General features: G+C 40.8%; 1 protein-coding gene and 1 long non-coding RNA gene across 2 annotated transcripts; one reads left to right on the top strand and one right to left on the bottom strand.

The window, feature by feature from the left end:
- The first annotated feature begins 2,223 nt into the window (after nucleotides 1-2,223).
- Nucleotides 2,224-3,108, top strand: LOC124164973 (putative nuclease HARBI1). Its single transcript, XM_046542213.1, has 3 exons — nucleotides 2,224-2,533; nucleotides 2,689-2,879; nucleotides 2,958-3,108. The coding sequence occupies exons 1-3, from the start codon at nucleotides 2,300-2,302 to the stop codon at nucleotides 3,106-3,108; spliced, it is 576 nt and encodes a 191-aa protein (XP_046398169.1). The 5' UTR covers nucleotides 2,224-2,299.
- Nucleotides 3,109-4,856: 1,748 nt separating this feature from the next.
- Nucleotides 4,857-5,401, bottom strand: LOC124164830. The gene is made up of 3 exons (XR_006866088.1): nucleotides 5,253-5,401; nucleotides 5,057-5,110; nucleotides 4,857-4,982 (listed from the first exon to the last, which is right to left on the bottom strand). It is a non-coding gene; the product is annotated as an uncharacterized LOC124164830 (long non-coding RNA).
- Between the last annotated feature and the right edge of the window lie 16,154 nt (nucleotides 5,402-21,555).

Here is a 21,555-nt window from a genome sequence, read left to right as displayed (position 1 = left end):
GGAATTTGGGGTCGCTTTATAGCATCGACAATAACGCCAGCATTTGGCTTGCGTTATTCCGATAGCGGCCCCCTACCAGGGCATTTTTAAAGCGCGGATCGTTGCACTCAATGAGGAACTTGCATGGGTCGTAGATTGCTCTGAAAACTATTTTGAATAAGTCAAATGGATACATTAGCTCGCAAAAATACCTTCAGTTTCTCCATTCAACATCAAAAGAAATAAAAAAATTGCATTTAAAATCGAGAAAAATTTCTCTGAGCCGACCACTGCGCGAAGACACCCGAGCGTTGCCGAGGCCAGGCGTGACGTCATAGGTGCCTAAACAACCATAGGGAGTAGGGAAATACGCTGAGCGCATGGTGTAAAATTTGTTTTGAGGGAGTATTTAGCCGCTCATCGTCACTTTATTTTGTTCTGTTATTCTTGGGCAAGTTTTCCTATTACTATTGTGCCTAGATTATTACTTGGGATATTAATAATGCGGCATCGGGATGATGAAGTACAAGCGTTTCACTTCGTGTGTTTTGGTTATCAGAAAAATGGATGATAACGTTGCCACTCGTTCGAATAGTACACCTGAAATTCATCTACGTCTACATAATACCCCGCAAGCCGCCTAAAAGGCGTGTGGCATGGGGTGTTAGGACACCAGCCTTTTTTTAGGACACCAAAATTTGATGCCACGACCCTCATGGAATTTGTTAAGACAAATTATTGCTATACGTCGGCGGCAAATTGAGTTGTAAAAGAAACTTGTAATACTGGAGGATAACGATCGTAAGCTGTGCTGTTCACATTAGAGTAAGCTGTGCTGTTGAATTTGGCAACGCCGGATCAACGGAGAAGGTAGTCCTATCCGCCCTACGGTACGAATTCACAGCAAAACAGTCTGCACACAATCCACATGTGAGATCGCGATCGGTTCCGCTGCCAACACACACACAAGCTAAAACCTATTTCAATAATTTAGGTAAATCCATAAACAATACCCTATACTAGCATATACCATAAAAATATAGTGGGAAATAGGCAAATACTCTTATCAAAAACTGGATGTCACTATCACATTCTTATATTCATCACGTACAACTTACAATAACAGAACTCGTTATGATGAATACAACTATTTATTCACTGATTTAAACCCTTAAATTAGCCTACACAAGTGACACAGGTGACATTTCTCACTACTATTCGTTGAAATAATGGAATAACAAACTTCACACACAGTTTTTATTTCAATAGCGTGATCGTGAAATGTCATATCTACGGTGAACAACGGAGATTAGCACGCCACTGACAATTTTTACACTACTGTTAGACATTTATCGATAGCGTAATAGCACTTTTTACAATTCAATCGCGATGGAACACTGATAACTCTTGGCGGATATTTTTCAACCTTGTCAAACTTTGTGCATTACAACCACTGTCACTGTGATTATTAGCAGTAGCTTAACGGGAGATGTCACGTTGAAAATAATACTATTTTGGCACAAAAATGTTCCTAGATGTCTCCAATCAGCGAGCAAAAGTTGCATTGACTGGAATTCACCCCATAATACAAGCACAGACAGTCCTAAACGACGAATTCTCCGGTACCTACGAATAAACGGATGAAGTTATTGTATATAAAAACTAAGCGGGCATTAGTAAACATCAAAATCGTTCTAATTACATACTTAAATGAATGACATGCCGTCGATAACATCAACTTACAATTAACGTATCCCCCTTCCAATGGCCGTGGCTCAGACTCCTACAACGATGTTATTTAGGTAATATCAAATTTTTGGTTTAACTGCTCCAGTTTTATATTTTATGGCCTTACTCAGATATTAATACTATAAATAATGCAAAATACGAGGGCTTCCAAGCCTCTATCGTCGGATATTTATCTTTAAATATAAAATAATCAACACATCTAACAAACGAAGCTCTCACAACTGCTGGCAACTATTACAAACAATCACAACAATAGCTTCGCGTGATGTTTAGGCACCTTTGACGTCATCGAGGCTTCGTCGGCAGTGGTTTGGGGGGTGAGGGAGTTTTTCCCGCGCTTTAAAATTCGTTATATTTATCATTAAATATCTCGCGAAGGAAAACTCAGATTTACATGCGGTTTTCTTTGTTGTATTCAGAAAATAATTTTCTGTCCGCCTATGAAATAAAAAAAATTCATGCAAGTTCCCCATTGTTTCAATGAAACAATTGAGTGCGAAGATCGTCGGTTCCACACATCGCGCGAAATTTATTTTAGAGAAGGGCGAGATAGATTGTGAAAGATACAAATATGGCCCGTCGATTAGTGTGGTTACATATCGCTCGTGAAATATATTTAAGGGAAAGGCGATTTCTTCGCTTGGAGAGGAGAATGATCAGGGATCACTCCAATCCCTTTGAGGTCAGAGAAGAGGACTTCACTCGATATTTTCGCGTAAGTAAGGAGATTGCGATTTACTTGTGTCAGCAATTGCATCCGGAGCTGTCAAGAAGACGTCGTAGTGGCTTAAGAACACATACGCAAGTAAATGAAAAGATTTTAAATCTATTAGAAGATAGAATTTATAAGTTCATTTTCATTAGAAAATATTAACAATTTTTTAGATGTGGGTTAACCAAACTGTGAACTTCGATTGTCATGCTATATGTTCAGCAAAGATTTTAAATTCATTTGTGTAGGTATTAGTCGCCTTGCGATTTCTGGCGGAAGGATCGTACCAAAGAGGGGTTGGGCAGGACTTTTTAATGGCAGTGAGCCAGCCCACTGTGAGCAGGTGTGTCACCAAAGTGACTTCCAGTATCTGCGACCGCCTACACCAGTGGATTAATTTTCCCCAAACAGACAATGAAATGGCGGCGGTACAAGAAAGGTATGGTACATTCATTATGATGCATTGAAAAAATGACTCTCTCCACTTTTATTAACTCTCCAGTTATTTCGTTTTCAGATTTAGAGCTAATGCTGGATTTCCCGGAATAGTTGGGTTAATTGACTGCACCCATATCTCCATCGTCACTCCTGCCATTCATGCAGAAGGATATAGGAACAGGAAAGGCTACTTCTCTCTTAATACACAGATGGTGAGAAATTCAGATTGATTTCATTATATTTCCTTAACAAACATTCTGTTTCATTGCTCTTCGAAGGAATTTTAAGTAATTGGATTAATGTAAATTTAAAGTAATTCTCTTTGAAAAATTCCAGACGTGTGATGATAGAATGGTAATCACTAATGTGGTCACATACCCTGGATCCGTACACGACCAATTTATATGGAACTTCTGCCAATTAAAGAACATAATGAGAAACACTGATGGAGGATATTTTTTGCTAGGTGGGTTTAATAGTGATCAAAATACACGTGTTTTCCCAACTATCATAATAATCAATCAGCTAAGTAAAGTTCCAATTACTGATGATTTTATATTTTGCCATCTGCAGGAGATTCTGGGTATGCATTGGAGCCATGGTTGATCACTCCACTGCCCCGAGCTGAGGAGGGAACTCCGGCTTACAGATTCACCATGGCCCACTGCCATACAAGGAGTAAAATAGAAAGGGTGTTCGGAATTTTAAAAGCAAGGTGGAGATGCCTATTGAAAGACCGAACTTTGCACTACACCCCAGAGAAGGCATCCAAGATTATTGTTTGTTGTGCAATACTGCACAACATAATGATGCACCATCGGTATGATAGTTATGACTATTCTTCTAAGTAGTTTCAATGAACATATTGAAATGGTATTGAAGTATTGATACTGCATACTTAGAAAGCCTACTACAGCATGTACACATTTATGTTCTAGTCACATGTAGTATTGCATCATGCGGCGTTAAATTATAACTGTTTTGGATTCCAGAATTCCACTGCCAGAAAATGAAGATTTACAAGATAATGGCCAGAGGGGAGACATATTTGGGGGAGATCAACTCACCATAGCAAGGAGGAGGCAGATGAATATCATCCAACGTTATTTCACCATATAATTTTAAATTAGAAATTTTTCATTGCATTACCTTTTAAGTGGCCTTTTTATACATATTATATAGTCCAACAAAGTCATTTTCTACATTTGGGCTCCCAACATTGAGCTTTTTTTCTGCTTCCCTTTAGAGTTCATGATTTATCGTTGTTAGAATAAACATTTAAACGCATTTTTATAACAAATTATTAGTTTATTGATATAAAATTACAATATTTGTGACAATGTGCTTCTACTCTTTCTCCATTATATGAAATTAACTGGAATAACAAAAATTGTTTAACCAATGAAATTAACTTTTGGTACAATGAACGATTGACATAAAAATGAAATGAACTCTGCAATAAACATATATATGTATACACATTTAAGCTATACACTCTAGACTTCCTCCAAGGGAAACTCCATTACCTGTACACTCCCATGGCCTTCCACTAACTGGCTTTGAGTACTTACTAAATCCTTCAGAGCGGATACTATTTCTGAATGCCTCCGTAAGCGTTCACCCTCAAGCCTCAGGACCTCCTTCTCAAACTCCCTTCGTTGCACTCTGTCCGCTTCATCCTTTTCCATTCGCTGCCTCTCCAGGTCAAGCAATGCTGCCTGTCCCTGGGTGAGACTGGTGAGGCTATCAGAAATGGCCTACACAGGAGTTTAAGCAATAATATTTATCAAAATTTGGCTGGGGAGTATCAACAACCATAGTGTTTCTAGACATAAGGCGTAGCTACCTGTAACACCTTAAGTTGGGAAGAGTCGGCACTGCGAAGATGTGCCTCAATATCCCCTAACTTTTTTTTATCTCTCTGGTGACAGCCTGTGAAAAAATATCACCATGGTTAAATTTTGATTGCAATTTTACATAAATTATATTTTCTAAAAGTAAAGAAGATAGTTTTCTTACGTTCATAACTTAATGTGGATGTACAAGGCAGTGCCTCTTCCAACTGATGCTGCAGCTGCTTTTCAGAAGTACTTTGCACAGTAACCTAAGAAAGAAAGGCAGTGGATAGTGCTGGTTACAGCTAACATCTACTATTTATATAACGTAATATGCTCTTACCTCGTTAATCATATCCCCAATATCATCAGCAATGACGTCTATGTCAACATTAATCTGTTGGAAAAACATAAGTTCATTTTTTATTTTTTTAAATAAAATTTGAATAAAATTTTTGATAAAAATTTTTGATAAAATTTGTGATTGTCAAATGCAAACCAATAAAAATATGAAATTCATATATATGGTAGATACTAACTGTTTGTGGTGCATCACCTTCCAAGTTTGCACCAATATCCATTAAGGGGGTTGATGTCTGCTTGCCAATTATTGACAAAATAAGATTGTCAATATCACTTAATACAGGGGTGTGACCCTTAAAAAAACATATAAACCAGCATAAAAATACAAACGGAGAGCAATTATTAATTTAATTTTTCTTGGTTAAATAACTGTTGCTACATCATCAGCGTAATTTGTATAATTATAACCATAAATAATAATGGACTAAACCAAAGTGGTAGCATAAGTAACAGTTAAATAACCAAGAAATCTTATAATGGAATACCAAACAGTTAATAATTGAGTTAGTTATTAAATTGTTATTTTTTCATAGTCATACACAATTCTGACCTCTTTATTTCCCGTGGCCAGCCTATCGGCACATGCACGGGCATTCTTCTGCTTCGACTTTCCACGCAGGTCCTTCCATGCCTAAATAATATCACGTAAGATCAATATTATTTCATATAAATGATTAAATTCAACAATGCGTGAGAGATCGTACCTTCTTCCATTGGTCGAGTGTTTTAGGCGGTCCGTGCAGCGCGAGAATATCAGCCAGCTCTTCCCAGAGCTTCTGATGGTCGGCTCTTCCTGTTGGCCCATGAAATTTACCAAGGGCGAACTCGCGATGGTCGTTCATGTAGTTGGCTAATGTCGCAGTTTGTTTCTGCGTCATCTTAAATGCCCTTGCTTTGTTGCTATAATTTTTCCCATATATCATTAATTATTGCAAATACATTCGTAGTTCAGCATAAATACCACATAATATTAATGCCGAAGTCAATATATAATGACTTACCTTTCCATTATGTATCTCAACTTCAATTTTCCGCTAGATATATATATTTATGTTTATGACTTTAATTTAATCGATTTGTATCGTCGTTTGTGTTGCCGCACAACCGTTTTCGATTGTCATTTGTCAACTTGGATTTGGATCAACAGGTAATATCATAATATCCATAATATCTAAAATTGGCTGTTAATACCACCTTTTTAATAATATATTAATAAATAAAAATTAATTATAGTTATTATTCTCTCTAATAATTACGTTTTTATTTATAACTTTGTGAAGCACACGGCTTGTATCATTTGCTCCACGATGTTTTTCATACCGACTACATATAGCATCAGGGCGATATATTACGCCCTCAAAATCGGCGTAATATAACGCGATGCTATTTGCTGAATCAAAATCGATGCCATTTGAAAGAGGGAAATAGCGGCGGCGCAATAAAGCGCCCCCAAGATACAGAATAGACCTCTTAAAGTTCCTTCCACTGTGCCACTGTATGGGGATCAACACTATTGGACTCAGCACAAATTGTTTTGTATTCAACATTATGCCTAGTCTTAAACCTGCTTAACCGTCTGTTTGAAGCCTTGAAGTCTTCAATTCCAAGCCTCATTGCCACATGTTGCGCTTTTTCCTTCAGAATAACTCCGCTGATGAGTATGGTCGAGGACCTGGTGCACTGAAACCATTCTTTTAAAATTTCTTCTAGTCTATCACATTTCGACTACTTACCATATTTTCGCCTCTTTGCACTAGGTCCGCAATCCACTGCACTGGTTTCTATGTTTTTGCGAGTTTTAATAACTGTGTTTAATGTGGACACTGGAATCCCAAGTTCTTTGGCAAGGGAAACGTGTGTATCCTACATGCGAGTCGACTATTCCCAAAATTTTTATTTTATTTTCTATTGAAAAAGTTTTCCCATCTCGTTTCTGGGCCATTCTGTATTTGATTCACGATGATTGATGCTGTCACGAAAAAAGCAGGGAAAAAGAGATTACGATTAAAACGACTTTAAAATTAATCGAAGAACTTGGTAATAATGTACGCGAAGGAGAACACCCAGTGCGTGGATCATCACGAGAACGACCACGAATATAAACATAGCGTCTATATTCGTAACTATACGATGCTTACAAGTGAAGTGGAAAACCTCCAAAACTTAGCACCAACAAATGGAATGAAATTTAAACTTCGCAAACGACCTGTCTCAGGAAATCCCGCGATAGAGTAGTCAGAAACAGATGAAAAAGGAATTATTGTAGTCATTCAATGAGGCCGTATTAATGATAGTGGCGATGGTAACAGATATGCCAAAAAGGCAAGGAGGTTGTAAATACAACTTCCTTACCTATATTTACAACCTTCTTGCAAAAAGGTTATCCCTGCCTCCGATCTCTAAAACTCTTTCTTCTTGATTACATCTGGTTGTAAATACAACTTCCTTACCTATATTTACAACCTTCTTGCAAAAAGGTTATCCCTGCCTCCGATCTCTAAAACTCATTCTTCTTGATTACGGTGCGCTATCCGCCATGTTCCCTTTGGCGGCCTGGCATAAATAACGGGTCATTTGAAATTTCGTCAGCATAAATGCGGGGAAGACTTAACATTGTAGAGATACTAAAATCATCAGGACTTGACGAAAATGTCGCAAATTGCGGGAAAACGTATATTGCGGGGGCGTAAAAGCGAGGTTCTACTGTATGTTCTTTTTGTGTGTTTGTCTAAGGCATCAACGGTGAAGGTGTGGTGAAGAGATGACAGTTTTATGGCATTGAGTTTCTCTGTATCATCACAACACATAGACATACATTGTCTTAGCTTTCACTTCAGAGGGCTAAAAGATGCAATATTTTCTTCTTATTTTTTGCACTGAAAAGCTTGAATATTAATTGGATGAGTATACTGGCTTCTGAAGGATTTATGAATAAAAACTTCTTTTGAAAAGTTGAGTTTGGCAAATTTTAGATCGTCTCTCTCATGTAAAACCTCCTTTAATTTCTTTTTTCCCTTTAGACCTACGTTTTAAAGTTTTTCGTCGCGTCCAGAAGTACAAATGGCACACAAACTTCCATCTGAATCGTGAGAACTAATGCTTCCACTAGCTTGCTCCATGAATAAAATCTCACAATTTTAACATGAACTCTGAAAATATTGTAAAATAAATGTATTTAACCTACAAAATTTTGAAATGGAAAGCCCGTTGATGATGATGGTCGCATTCAAAAGATGTACTTTATCTTCGTATTCTTTTTCTTACTCCCTTTATTATATATTCACTTTTTTCTCTGATGATTTTAATCACAGCACAGAAAAGATATAACAATAGGATAAACAGAACAAGCTTTGTCATGGTAACGTAGTCAAATAAATGTATATTTATGTAGACATTACATGAAACACTATCTAACGGAGACTGTATGGCTTCCAGTCTTCCCGCCACACGAACGCACACAGGTTGCATGCGAGCGAGAGCACACATACTCGCACATGTGTATGTATATATACATCTTATGGGTATGTGTGTTTATTTTGTAGAAAATTTTAGTGTATTGTTAGCTTCGAACGTAAAGCACACAAAGTACACACTGGTTCCCACACAGCACAATGACATCCTGCGGACATCCCTGGTATATCCCACCTGGATATTGTGACGTCCCTGGGATGGACTCAATTTCCCACTGACCGGAATGGGATATCCCAGGGATAACGAAATGTCCTATAAATATGACGTCGTGGGGACGTATCCGCAGGACCTCCCTGGGACATCCCATGACTTCCCATGTACGTCATAGGGATAGCCAAGTGTCAATCCACACAGTAAAATGACATCCTACGGACATCCCTGGTATATCCCACCAGGATATTGTGACGTCCCTGGGATGGACTCTATTTCCCACTGACCAGAATGGGATATCCCACGGATAACGAAATGTTCTATAAATATGACGTCGTGGAGACATACCCACAGGACCTTTTTAGGACATCCCATGAATACCAAAAAGAGATTATCTGAATGTTAACTGTGAAGTCACAAGGACATAAGTGACATCCACCGATGTGACCACTGTGGGACATCCAAAAATATCTCATGGCTAGCTGCAAGATTTTGAGGTTCCTTTTGGACTCCTAAAAAGTGATACATCATTCTTGGCAAAATATAGTCACACTACTTCACACTCCAGAGACTGAGGAATAGTCAAAACAGTGGTTTATAAAAGGTGAATGGCCTCTGAAGAAGGCATAAGACAGTGAAATTGGCCAGCTAGGTAATAGTATTACCAGGGTGTCCATCCAATCAAAGCAGAAAAATTCATGCATAATTCCAGGTTTTCCATGGAAATTTTTTCAAAAATTCCAGGTTAATTTTACAAGATTAGTGCAATAGATAAGATTTTAAAATACCTAAAATGACTTCATATTTAAATATGAATAATAAATAAATGTACATACATATATGTGTATATGTATTATTTTGAATTCCTAATTTAAGATCTTGCACACAAATATAGAAATGCTACACTAAATTCAATTGGCATCTTGTCATAATTAATATCGTTACATATATGGAAAAAAACATTTTCCACAAAGTATAATTTAAAATGTAATTAATACATTGTTAAGTATACTTGGACATAAAATGGGCGATGAACCGGCAAAATTTCAAGTGAAATGAATTTGAAAAATAAGATTTTGAAACTCCTGGATAGAGTAAAAATTCATACATAATTCCAGAGACTAAATTTTAACACATATTAGCAGATCCTCTTGGTGAATGGTCACCCTGATTGCATGCTTTCTATTAAACTATTGTATTCATACACTCATGGGAGACATTAAATGTTTAAAATGAAACTCTAAAAATTGTGTAGTTTCAATTTTAATTCGGTAAATATATATTCAAAATGCATACAAATCAGCTTTCACTTTCAGTATCAGATGGCGTGGGACCAGAGTTCACTGTTCATGAGTTTATTAAAATATACTCGAGTTTATGGGAATGTTATAAAAGGATAACCGTATTCACCAGTGAAGGAAATGCTAATGTGGATGGAGGTTGCCGATGCTATATTTAGTTCGAGCGAATCCTCCAGCAAAGAGGATTTTGCGATAGAGGAGGAAGTAGTGGCAGAATCTGCCACTTTATTTCAATACTTGCAGGCGAATTTTCTGGAAAAGGACCCAATTCCACGGCAGGAAATTTTTCTGGAGGGCGTGGTTCCTGCTTTCTCCAGGCTATTTTTTTAAGGAAAAGTTTCGTTATGTAGAATTCCCTGTTTGACGATTTATTTTTTCATGTGAATTCTATTCATTTCATTGCTGAATGTCAACTTGTGCGAGCGTTTACATCGGCTATTCTCCAAACAATAACCTGGATTTAAATTCCCTAAATTAGGCTTTTATAACCATAATTGTGTAATAAATTCAGCATGTTTCCAGAGACCATGGAGCACCTTCTTGGCTTGGTTGGGCCAATTATTAATAAAAAGGAAGGGCCTGGGCGAATGACTCTCTCTCCCAAAAAACAGCTTGCTTTTGCCATTTGGTACCTTGGCACTCCAGATTCATACAGGTAGGTGAAATGACAATATTATTGATCTATCATATTTATGCTAGAAATGTAACCATAGGTTATTTACTGCAGGGGCACAGCTAAGAATTAAGGCTGGGGGGGTTTAGGTGCAACTAATATTGGGGTGTGGGGGTATGGAATACCCACCAGGATAAGCAGTAGGTGCGAGATTTATAAATTGCGGAATTTTAAAGATAATTGGTTCAAAATGGTGAGTTTCACAGCTTTCTGAGGGATCTATTCATCCTTAAACTATTCTATTAGTTATATCAATCCAATTAAGTAAAATGGATTAAACTTAAAAGTTCTCTGAGCTATATGACCCTACGGTTGAAACGCCTCCCTACAAATACAAGAAGAATCAAATCTGTATTTTTGGGAGATTTCATAATACATCAAATCTGGATCTCCAAATCCTTTTTAAATACGTATTTAATCTGTTTCCTAATTTTCTGCTATGGCGCCGTGCATGACGGTATAGCTTGTGTAGCCAATCGCTGGCTCTGGAGAATATGACGCATACTACGCCAACAACTAGGGTATCTATTGAACGCATTGCTAGGGTATCTATCAGAGCACCTGGAAGACCTCTCTTCAAAGCACTAAATATACTTACTCTACCCTGTTTGTATATTTTGCAATGTTGCACCTTTGCAAAAAACAATCCCTCTCTGTTTCCACTAAGTTCCACCATTCATCAGCACTCCACTCGCTCCAAGAACCACATTCATCTGCACAGTTATAACCTGACTGCTGCTCAACATGGACCGCTTCACTCTGCTTCCCTTATATTCAATAAATTGCCCCAATCAATTAAGATAATTATATCTCCCCACACATTCAAATGTCAATTAAAGAAAATGTTGCTCAATAAAGTTTACTACTGTGTTAATGAATACTTTTGTGACCAACTCTAATGCTATGATTAGAGTATCTTGAAATATAATATGTGTCTATATTGTGTAAAGTGTATATTTTTATGTTTTCATGACCATGTTCTATGTCAAATTTCCTTGACCAACGGAACAATAAATAAATAAACTAAACTAAACTATCGCCAACGCCAAATATTCGGTCATTTCTTTCCTGCATCTGTCCTGAGCTGGTTCGCTGGTTGCAACAACACCACTAGCAAGTTCCAAGTTATTCGGCTGTACGCTGTTGCTGCTGAAATACTTTACACTATTTGGAGTGAAATATAAGGCTGTACCACGTGCGGACATTTTTGCCTGTTTCAACCTCACCTGCTCTGCATCATAATCTTCGAGGTAAGTAAATAATAAGCTTTGGAAAAGTAGCCACGGAAGTGCACGTGTTTGGAATACCGAGATCTCGATTACTAGCGTTAAATTTAAGTATACCGGAACTAGCCACGGTGGTAACTTTACGGGAGTCACCCGCAATGCACAATTGTGCGAAAAATCCACAGAGAAAAAATAATTCGCCTTGACCGGGATACGAACCCGGATCCCTCGATTTCCGGCCGAGTGCTTTAGCCAGTTAAGCTACCGAGGCATCATTCTTCCCTGTGGAAATTTATGGACTATACCGGACATGGTGGTATGGACTGCCGAGCATATTATGCGACGAGCAGTCCAAATCGTGCGCATGGCGCCACAGCCGGAGAGTAAAGCCCGAACTTTGAACACAAGGGGTGTTCTCTCTTGACGAATTTAAGTATACCGGGACTAGCCACGGTGGTAACTTTACGGGAGTCACCCGCAATGCACAATTGTGCGAAAAATCCACAGAGAAAAAATCATTCGCCTTGACCGGGATACTAGCGTTAAGTTTTTTTTTCGAATTTTGTATTCTTTCATTCGCTACATAAAGTTTTTCTTTCATTTTTAGCTGAAAGTTGTGAATTAGTGGAATCGTGAGACTGGCATTATATTAATCATGCTTAGAAAGTCATTCATGGATATGGGAGCTGGGCACAAGCGTAGATTACGGGGTTGTGTTCCGCGGGATGTAAATTTATCAGAGTGTAGCGAGTTAGAAGTTGAATTAAAAGAGGAAACTGAAGTGTTAGGCGAGGGTTTTAATGTAATCGATGGCCCCAATTCCGCTGAAGGTATTAACTGTGGTATCGAGGGCACAACTTTTGCCTGTAGTAGTACTTCTGAGTCGGATTCGGGGGATTCTATAGAAGCGGACGAAGGGGAAAATTTTCTTTGCGATCTCAAAGAATGGGCTCTGAGTGGCATAACCCATACAAAGGTTGACGAGTTGTTGAAAATACTTGAAAAAACATCCGTGCCATTCCAACTTGCCTTCTAATGCTCGAACGCTTTTGGCCACCCCACGGTCTAATAATATTAAAAATGTTGGCAGTGAGAAATATGTCCACGGGGGTATCGCAAATTCACTTAAAGAAATTCTCCGTGACCATCCCGAGACTAGAGAAGCGCGGGAGTTGAAACTACAGTGTAGTGTTGATGGTGTTCCATTAGCAAAAAGTTCAGCAAGTCAGGCGTGGCCAATTTTAATGGCCATGGCAGATTTTCACATGATTAGCCCTTGGTTAGTGGGAATCTACCATGGGTACGAGAAACCTTCATCCTGCGACGAATTTGTTTCCGATTTTGTGGATGAAATGAGGCAAATAAAATGTGAAGGTATTAATTTCAATGGTACCACATATTCAGTTCATATTGTTGCATATGTGTGCGATGCTCCAGCACGAGCCTTTGCCGCACAGATCAAAGGTCACAATGCCTACTTTGGTGGCGGAAAGTGTACTGTAGAGGGTAATTTTATTCAAAATAGAGTTGTGTTTGATGAGGTTAATTCGCCCAAAAGAACTGATGATGGTTTCAGTGGTAGGGTGCAACAGGAGCATCATAATGGACAATCGCCTCTTGAAAGAATACCAGGAACCCTCATGGTAACAAGCTTTCCTTTTGAGTATATGCACCTGGTATGCTTAGGAGTAGTAAGGAAAATGTTATTGGCATTTACAAGGGGTAATTTTGGGGTTCGCATGAATTCCCGGGCGTTGAGTTCCGTCAGCTCGCGTTTAAACCAAATATCTTGCTTTGTCCCACATGAGTTTGCACGAAAACCACGCTCCATGAATTACATATTGAGGTGGAAAGCTACAGAATTCCGGCAATTCCTCCTATATACAGGTCCTCTTGCTCTTCTATCACGAGTGATGATTTGATGGAGCACTTCTTGATCCTTCATGTGGCTATCAGAATTTTAGTCAGTAAGGAATATCACGCACATTTAACAATGCGAAAATATTCTAAAGATTTGCTGCAATTTTTTGTAACCCATTTAGGTGTCCTTTATGGACAAGAAAATCTCAGCTACAACCTGCATGGCCTGATTCACTCGACTGATGATTCAGATCATTTTGGACCACTTGATCGGTTTAGTGCCTTCAGGTTTGAGAATTATTTGCAAGTGATCAAGAAAAGCATTAGAAAGCATAACACACCATTGCAGCAGATCATAAATCGAGTGTCCGAGAGAAAATTGCACTATGCGAAAGGGAAGTTGGAAGAAAGTAGCTGTAATAATAAGATGAAAGTTAGGAAAATTCAGTGTGATAATGATCATGCATTAAATGTAAAATCTCCATGCTATTCACATTGCATTCTTGACTGTGGTAAAGTTACCACGAAGAGTCCTGACAATTGTGTAGTAATGGATGATGGAAGTGTAGTGATAGTCGACCACATTGCTACCGGTAATATAGGCATTGTTGTAGTTGGTCGGAAATTCAAGAGCATGGCCAGTTTTTATGATAGTCCAATCAACTCTAATGAGGTTGGGATTTTCAAAGCCTCAGATTTGTCATTAGAGATGTTATGGCCCCTTAATTCCATTAGGCACAAAGGGATGCGTGTTCCCAATGTGACTTTGGAATCTTAAGAATCTCATTATGTTGCCATGATGCTTCATCAATAAGTCAGTCTTGTGTTAGCTACCCTGTTCATCATAATTTGTTGATTTCAATATGAAGAGATGTTGCATTTGTTAAATAAATTAGATTTCATTATTAGTTGTTTTTGTGTATGTATATATAGATGTAGGCTTGGGAGGTTACCTTGTATTAACATAGTGTATAACTTGAATTCTGGAGAAGAAATACTGCTCCCCGCACGGGGGGAAGAGGGTGATCTCTTCCTTTGGGGAGCCGCGCCCCCACGGACCCGAGCCCCCCGAGGAGACAAGCTCGTGAAAAAACCCCGTCGCTCGCTCGGATAGTGTCCAGACAGCATGTGACTCTGCTGTTCTGAGTAGCCATAACATCTGGCGTCCAGAATCACCCACGTGTTTGCCGTGCGTGGAGACCCGTACAAGGGGGAGAAGGGGATCCTGGTGGGTGAGTTCTCCGGCACCCAGCTGGGCGTCGGAAACCCGGTATGGGCCGGAGTTCAATACCCCACTTCGGCCCTGGATTCCCCGAAAAACGGGCGGCCGAGAAGAGCCCAGCTCGGTCAATCGGCTCCTGGCGGCTGGGGAGCTTGGCGGCTCCTTCCGAGCGTACGCCAGGACGGGTTAGTGCTGGAGATATGGGGGTCTCCGTAGGGCGGCCGAAGGCGTGTGGGTTCGGAGGGCCCCCGCGCTGGAGGTTCTAACCCGAAAGAGGCCTCCTATCGAAGGTTCCTATATCCCTAGGGTAGCCCTGGCGACCACACCGGATCTCGGTGTGGCGTCCCGAATGTGTGGCTCCGTGGTGGGTGGGGAGCCCAGGGGACGAATTTTGCACGAGCGTATGGATAATAACTTCCTACCTCCAACAAAAAGATCCCGTCCGGAAACGAATGGGGGAGAAATGAGAAACAATAAATTTCTTATAATGAAATGTCAGAAGGAAGGGGAAACACTAAAAAAAGTGTCCCCTTTCTTAATTCGTAAAGTCCTCTCTGCTACGGTCCCAGGTGATATAAAATCGGCCAAAAAGTTACGGGATGGATCCCTTTTGATCGAAACGGCAAACCAGGCGCAAAGTGAGAAGGTTCTCAACATGAAACTGATGCACGACATCCCAGTGACAGTGGAGGTTCACCGAACCCTGAACACTTGTCGAGGAGTTATAAGCCATTTCGACCTACTATATGTGGACGTTGACGAAATCAAACAAGAGATGGCATCCCAGGGAGTGTGCGACCTCTGTGTGCGACGTTCGTCGGCTGACAACGAAACGGAATGGAGAAATAGTAAACACCACCTCTGTAGTGCTTACATTTACGTGTGACCGGCTCCCTGATAAAGTGTTCATAGGGTATGAATCGGTGCCCGTGCCACCATTCATACCAGCCCCGATGCGCTGTTTCCAGTGCCAAAAATTCGGCCACATCGCACCGCGATGTGAGGGCAAGGCCACCTGCCCGCGCTGCGGCAAGGACAAGCACGATGGGGACAAATGTGCTGAAGCGGCCTGCTGCGTGAATTGCGAGGGTACGCACGCGGCTTATTCTCGCGATTGCCCGAAAATGAAAGAGGAACGGAAGATTATGGAAATTAAAACTGTGGATAAAATATCTTACCTAGAGGCAAGGAAAAAGTTCAAAGCCCTTAGTGCCCCCTCTTTCTCGCGTTCCTTTGCCGCAATCGCCTCCGCTCCAGTTAAGAAGTGCACCATTTCTACACAGACGGAACCTGAAAAGCAGATAGATGTATTAAAAAAAACGAATGCGAGTAACAGTAGCAACAATAAAAAAACACCCCTAACACCTCCGTAGTGTCTCCCAAAAATACAGCAAATAAAACCACCAGAAAACCTGACCAGCGAGAGAAAACTCCCTCTCCTGGTCCCTCCGGCAAAGGTATGGAACCGATGCAGGAGGACATAGACGAAGATCTCTGTATTTCGGACACAGAGATCGAAAAAGTCCGGAATAAGGGAAGGAAAAGTCGCTTGAAGCGACGATTCCACAGATTTCCGGGCTAATGCTGCTCCAAGTTTAAATATTTACATCTTTTTTTTCTGTTTTTATCTTTCACCCTTTTTAAACCTTTTTATGGCTTTTATTTATTGGCGATATTATTTTATGGCGATAATATGCGGCTAACCACCCCATTCCAGGCTGTGGCCGTCACCGTCCATGCACCCATGGAGGTAACGCTGTGCAACGTGTACCTCCCGGAAGATGCTCCGGTAAATGACAATAACCTTCAAGCCCTCATACGTCAATTGCGGCGACCCCATATTTTATTGGGTGACTTAAACGCTCATGATCCTCTGTGGGGCGGCCCTTCTGCCCAACGCAACAGAAGGGGACGGATTTTAAGCAGCTTTTTCCGAGATTTTAACCTCTTTTTATTGAACAATGGCGAGAGGACACGCTTTAACTCCTTTAACGGAGAATATTCCTCCATTGATTTGTGCTTATGCACGAGCAGCATTTTTACAAGACTGAAACTGTCTGTCCATACGGATCTCTGTGGTAGTGACCACTTCCCGATTTTAATCAAATCTGACGAGATTAACAATACGAATTTTATCCGCGAGGGCAACTGGATTGTCCACAAAGCCGACTGGTCTGTTTTTAAAAATTCTTTTAATTTCACGTACGATGCTCTTCGGGGCGGAACAAAGAACGTTGAGGTGCTAACCGCTAGCATAGTGGACGCAGCGAAACTTAGTGTCCCCTTATCTAAGGGCGCAATCCGTCGACCAGCGGTACCATGGTGGAATGAGGAATGCGCCGAAGCTATTAAGAAACGGAAACGTGCCCTCCGTATTTTTAATAAGTTTCCAACTGCCTCTAATCTTGCCTCATTTCGACGACTCAGAGCAAAGGCTCGACTAATTATAAAGGAGTCAAAGAAGGCCTCCTGGATAAATTATGTATCCTCCATCAACAACAGGACTCCACTAACTCAGGTCTGGAACAAGGTGAGGGCTATATCGGGAGCACGGCATGCTCACGGCGTTTCGTGCCTTGTATTTCAAGGTGTGACATTTCACACACCGAAGGAGATATGCGACGGTCTCGGGGAAGCGTTTGCCAAGACCAGCAGCGACGAGAACTACTCAGCAAACTTCCTGTCTATTAGGGCACGCTCCCCACACTTGAACTTCACCGAATCGCACGCAACAGCCGGATACAATGATCTTTTTTCGTTATGGGAACTGAAGTCCGCCATAGCGGATTCCAAAGACACCGCGCCAGGAGTGGACGGTGTCCTAAACATATTTCTTCGGAATATAACGGAGAACGCGTTGATGGATATTCTCCATACCCTCAATCAAATTTGGGTTGAGGGAAGCTTCCCTACAGCGTGGCGGGAAGCCGTAGTTGTCCCTATCCCCAAACAAGGAAAGGATAAAACAGACCCAAATAATTATAGGCCAATATCCTTGACCAGTTGTCTATGCAAGACCATGGAAAGAATGGTGAACCGTCGGCTCGTTTGGTGGTTGGAGCGTCGGAACCTTCTTTCCAATATCCAGTGCGGTTTCAGGCGAGGTAGATCCACCACAGACCACCTCGTGAGAACCGAAGAATTTTATCCAGGAGGCTTTCCTTCTGGGCCAGCATGTCATAGCCGTGTTCTTCGATCTGGAGAAGGCGTATGACCGAGTCTGGCGCCAGAAGATTCTGAATACGTTACACGAGTGGGGCCTAAGAGGAAATCTCCCAATTTTTATCAAAAATTTTTTAGCAGACCGTGTTTTTAAAGTAAGAATAGGTAATCATTTATCCGGACCTTTTACACAACATAATGGGGTACCACAAGGCTCTGTACTCAGCGTCACACTCTTCGCCATTGCGATAAATGACGTTACAGAATGCGTCAGAACACCAGTGATGGGCTCCTTATTCGTGGACGACTTGGCCATTTTCTGTCGATCATCCACAATTGCCAGTGCCGCACGGGTCATCCAGCTGACCCTTAACAGACTTGGGGAATGGTCGAATCGAAGTGGATTTCGTTTTTCCGTTGAAAAAACGAAATGTGTCCACTTCCATCGTAAGCGGGCACAAGTTCCTCCACCAGAACTTCGCCTGAGCGGCCGAATTCTACCTTATACGGATTCAGCCCGCTTTCTGGGTTTGATTTTTGACCGCCGCCTTAATTGGCGTGAGCACATTGAGTTTTTAAAAAACAAATGTTTGAAAGTTTTAAATATCCTGCGATATCTATGTAATTACTCGTGGGGTGCCGATCGCTCCACGATGCTTTTATTGTATAGAGCATTGGTGCGCTCGAAATTAGACTATGGATGTTTGGTCTACTCCTCTGCCCGTGAAAGCTATTTGAGACCTTTGAACACGGTTCACAATGCGGGGCTTCGATTGGCAACTGGAGCTTTCAGGACTTCTCCGGTCTTGAGTGTTTACTCAGATTCTGGGGAGCCCCCGTTGACTGCACGCCGAAACATCCTCATGTGCAACTATGTTGCTAAAATTCTAACAATGAGAGGGCATCCTAGTTTTAACATTATTTTTAACCCACGCTTTATAAATATTTTTAACAGGCGGCCTAGGGCAACTAGACCCCTAAGTATTATTTTTAATAATTTTATCCTTGACAGTGAGTTTATACTCCCAGAAGTGTACCCCATTGGGAATTCGGAAAATGCACCTTGGCAGGTACCTTTTCCACAAGTCAGCTTTGTGCTCCACAAAAATAAAAAATCTCTGACAACTGCCGCGGAATACCAGCATAGCTTCAAGGAAGTAATGCACCGCCACCCCGACTTCATTCCTGTTTACACGGACGGATCGAAGTCGGAGCGTGCGTGCGGGTGTGCAGTGATCTCGTCTCACCATGGAACCCTCAAGGCCAAGCTCAGTCCGCTGTGTAGCGGCTATACGGCAGAACTGTTCGCCATAAAGATGGCTCTGGATGGTATTAAGTGTAGCAACGCGTCCTTTATGGTCTGCAGCGACTCCATGAGCGCCCTGCAGTCCATTTCCAGTTTTTCTCCCAGTCACCCAATCGTCCAGGAAATTCAAAATAGACTACTTTCCCTTGCTCGGAAAAAAGTGAAAATCCGTTTTCTGTGGGTTCCTGGACATGTGGGTATTGCTGGAAATGAGAAGGCCGACTCGGCCGCGAAGGCAGCCAGCGAGGACGACGTTGCTGATTCTGTGCTGGTACCATATGAAGATTTGAAGGCGACCACAAAAAAGATAGCCTTAGAAAAGTGGAAACCGACTTGGCGCTCTCTTACCGGAAATAAACTGCGCGCAATCAAGCCGGTAATTTCAGCGTGGCCCACGTCTGTCAGGAGGAACCGCAGGGAGGAGGTCGCAATCGCACGATTGAGAATTGGGCACTGCGCTGTGACTCACTCGTACCTCTTCACCGAAGAGAGAATTCCACCCCTATGTGATGTTTGCGACTCTCCCATTACTGTGAGACATCTCCTGACTGAATGTGAGAAATACCGCTCTGTGCGCCATCGGCTGAACATCGGAGGAGACCTAGGGCACATCCTAGGAGACGACCCTGATAGTGTCAGCCGAGTGATAAAGTTTTTAACAGAGACCGGGCTAATTAACAGTGTTTAAATTCCAACCTTTTTATAATTTGACAACCCCTTTTATTTCAAAACTTTTATGAATGTTTAAATGTTTTTTTAATGCATCTTTTAAAATTTTTGTTTTTATAGATTGTCTGTGGTGCAAATGACCTTAGTTGTCGAGGCACCCTAAACACAAATACTACTATTACTACTAGAAATACTGCTCAAAAGTATAATTACATCCCCAAATAAAGTAGGTATAGTGACCAGTGGTAGCAATGGATTGTTGGGTAGTGGTAGAATTCATGCCGGCCAATGAGGGTGACATACCAGATTGCAAGGCAGTGCCTACTACGTGGCTGTCGGAGAGTAAGGGAACCCTGATGTGTTGCTACCCTAGCGGAATGAGTGATGGGCAGATTATCTTCATCATTGCCAGCCATGCACTGCCAGACCCATCTTGGAGTAAGATCAGGGTTAGGAAATTTCCTAACAGTGTTTGTGATGAGTACATTTGGTTATTCTTGGAATCTTCTTATTAGTTGAGAATTTTGGCATATCTCTCTGGGAATTAATTTTAGTACAGAGTCACATTTGTTTATAGTTTTATCATGATTTCCACTGTCATTCTTATCTAATTAGTTTCGCATGAAAGATTATAACCTTTAAAATTCTTCACTTAGATTCATACGAGAAGGCCAGAGAGCTGGAGTTAGTGGCCATTGATACCTCTGATGTGGATGCCGAAAAGGTCCTTGGGCGAGGTCAAAGAAGGAAGAGGGCGAAGTATGAGAGTGATTATTGCCCAAAGAGGAAAATGCCATCTCCTCCAAAGAAGGTGAAGTATTGACTGTGGTTCTTTGTTATGCTTATTGACTGCTTTGTGATTTTGCATTTATATGTGATGGTATATAATGCTTTATATATAATATTCATTCCCATGGTGTAATAGAACCCACAGCAAGCCAAAAATCAGTGCTCGTTTCACATAATGTAAGGACTACAGAAGCTGCTGCAATTTTTATGGAGAATCCAGGGCCCTCTACAAGCTGTATTTCAGCCATTAATGCTGATACCAGTACCTCTTCAGGTTGGTAATTCACAAATTTGTTTTCAGAGTTGGATTCAGTGCATAACATGGCTTCATTTTTGTAATTTTGCAAGTACTACTAATCAGTATTGGTTGTTTCTATGAAGTTAGTTTTGTTAGTCATGTTGTCTCATTCTAATATTCATTTTCTGGCCTCATTGGCGGTGGAGTGAAGTAAATACTTTACCTTCATAGAAGCAAATGTCTAACTGCATGGTCATAAGTCTACTCAAATATTAAGCCAGTATATTTCACAATTGTTCTTATACCTTTAAAAAAAACTATTACTAATATTAAAAGCAAAATAAAAAAAATCCTTTTGCAGTGGACGAGGAGAGGTAAGATACTTTATTACAAGGTAATTTAACTTTCTTCA

Source organism: Ischnura elegans, chromosome 9, assembly GCF_921293095.1.
Source record: "Ischnura elegans chromosome 9, ioIscEleg1.1, whole genome shotgun sequence".
Classification (NCBI taxonomy): Eukaryota; Metazoa; Arthropoda; class Insecta; order Odonata; family Coenagrionidae; genus Ischnura; species Ischnura elegans.
This window is presented reverse-complemented; position numbering and strand designations above follow the sequence as displayed.

What these genes read in the sequence shown, in the direction of transcription:
- LOC124164973 (XM_046542213.1), top strand. Translation starts at nt 2,300, where the DNA reads ATGGCCCGTCGATTAGTGTGGTTACATATCGCTCGTGAAATATATTTA. An exon ending in GCTTAAGAACACATACGCAA is followed by an intron (nt 2,534 to 2,688) that starts GTAAATGAAAAG and finishes TCATTTGTGTAG; the next exon opens with GTATTAGTCGCCTTGCGATT. An exon ending in ATGGCGGCGGTACAAGAAAG is followed by an intron (nt 2,880 to 2,957) that starts GTATGGTACATT and finishes TTTCGTTTTCAG; the next exon opens with ATTTAGAGCTAATGCTGGAT.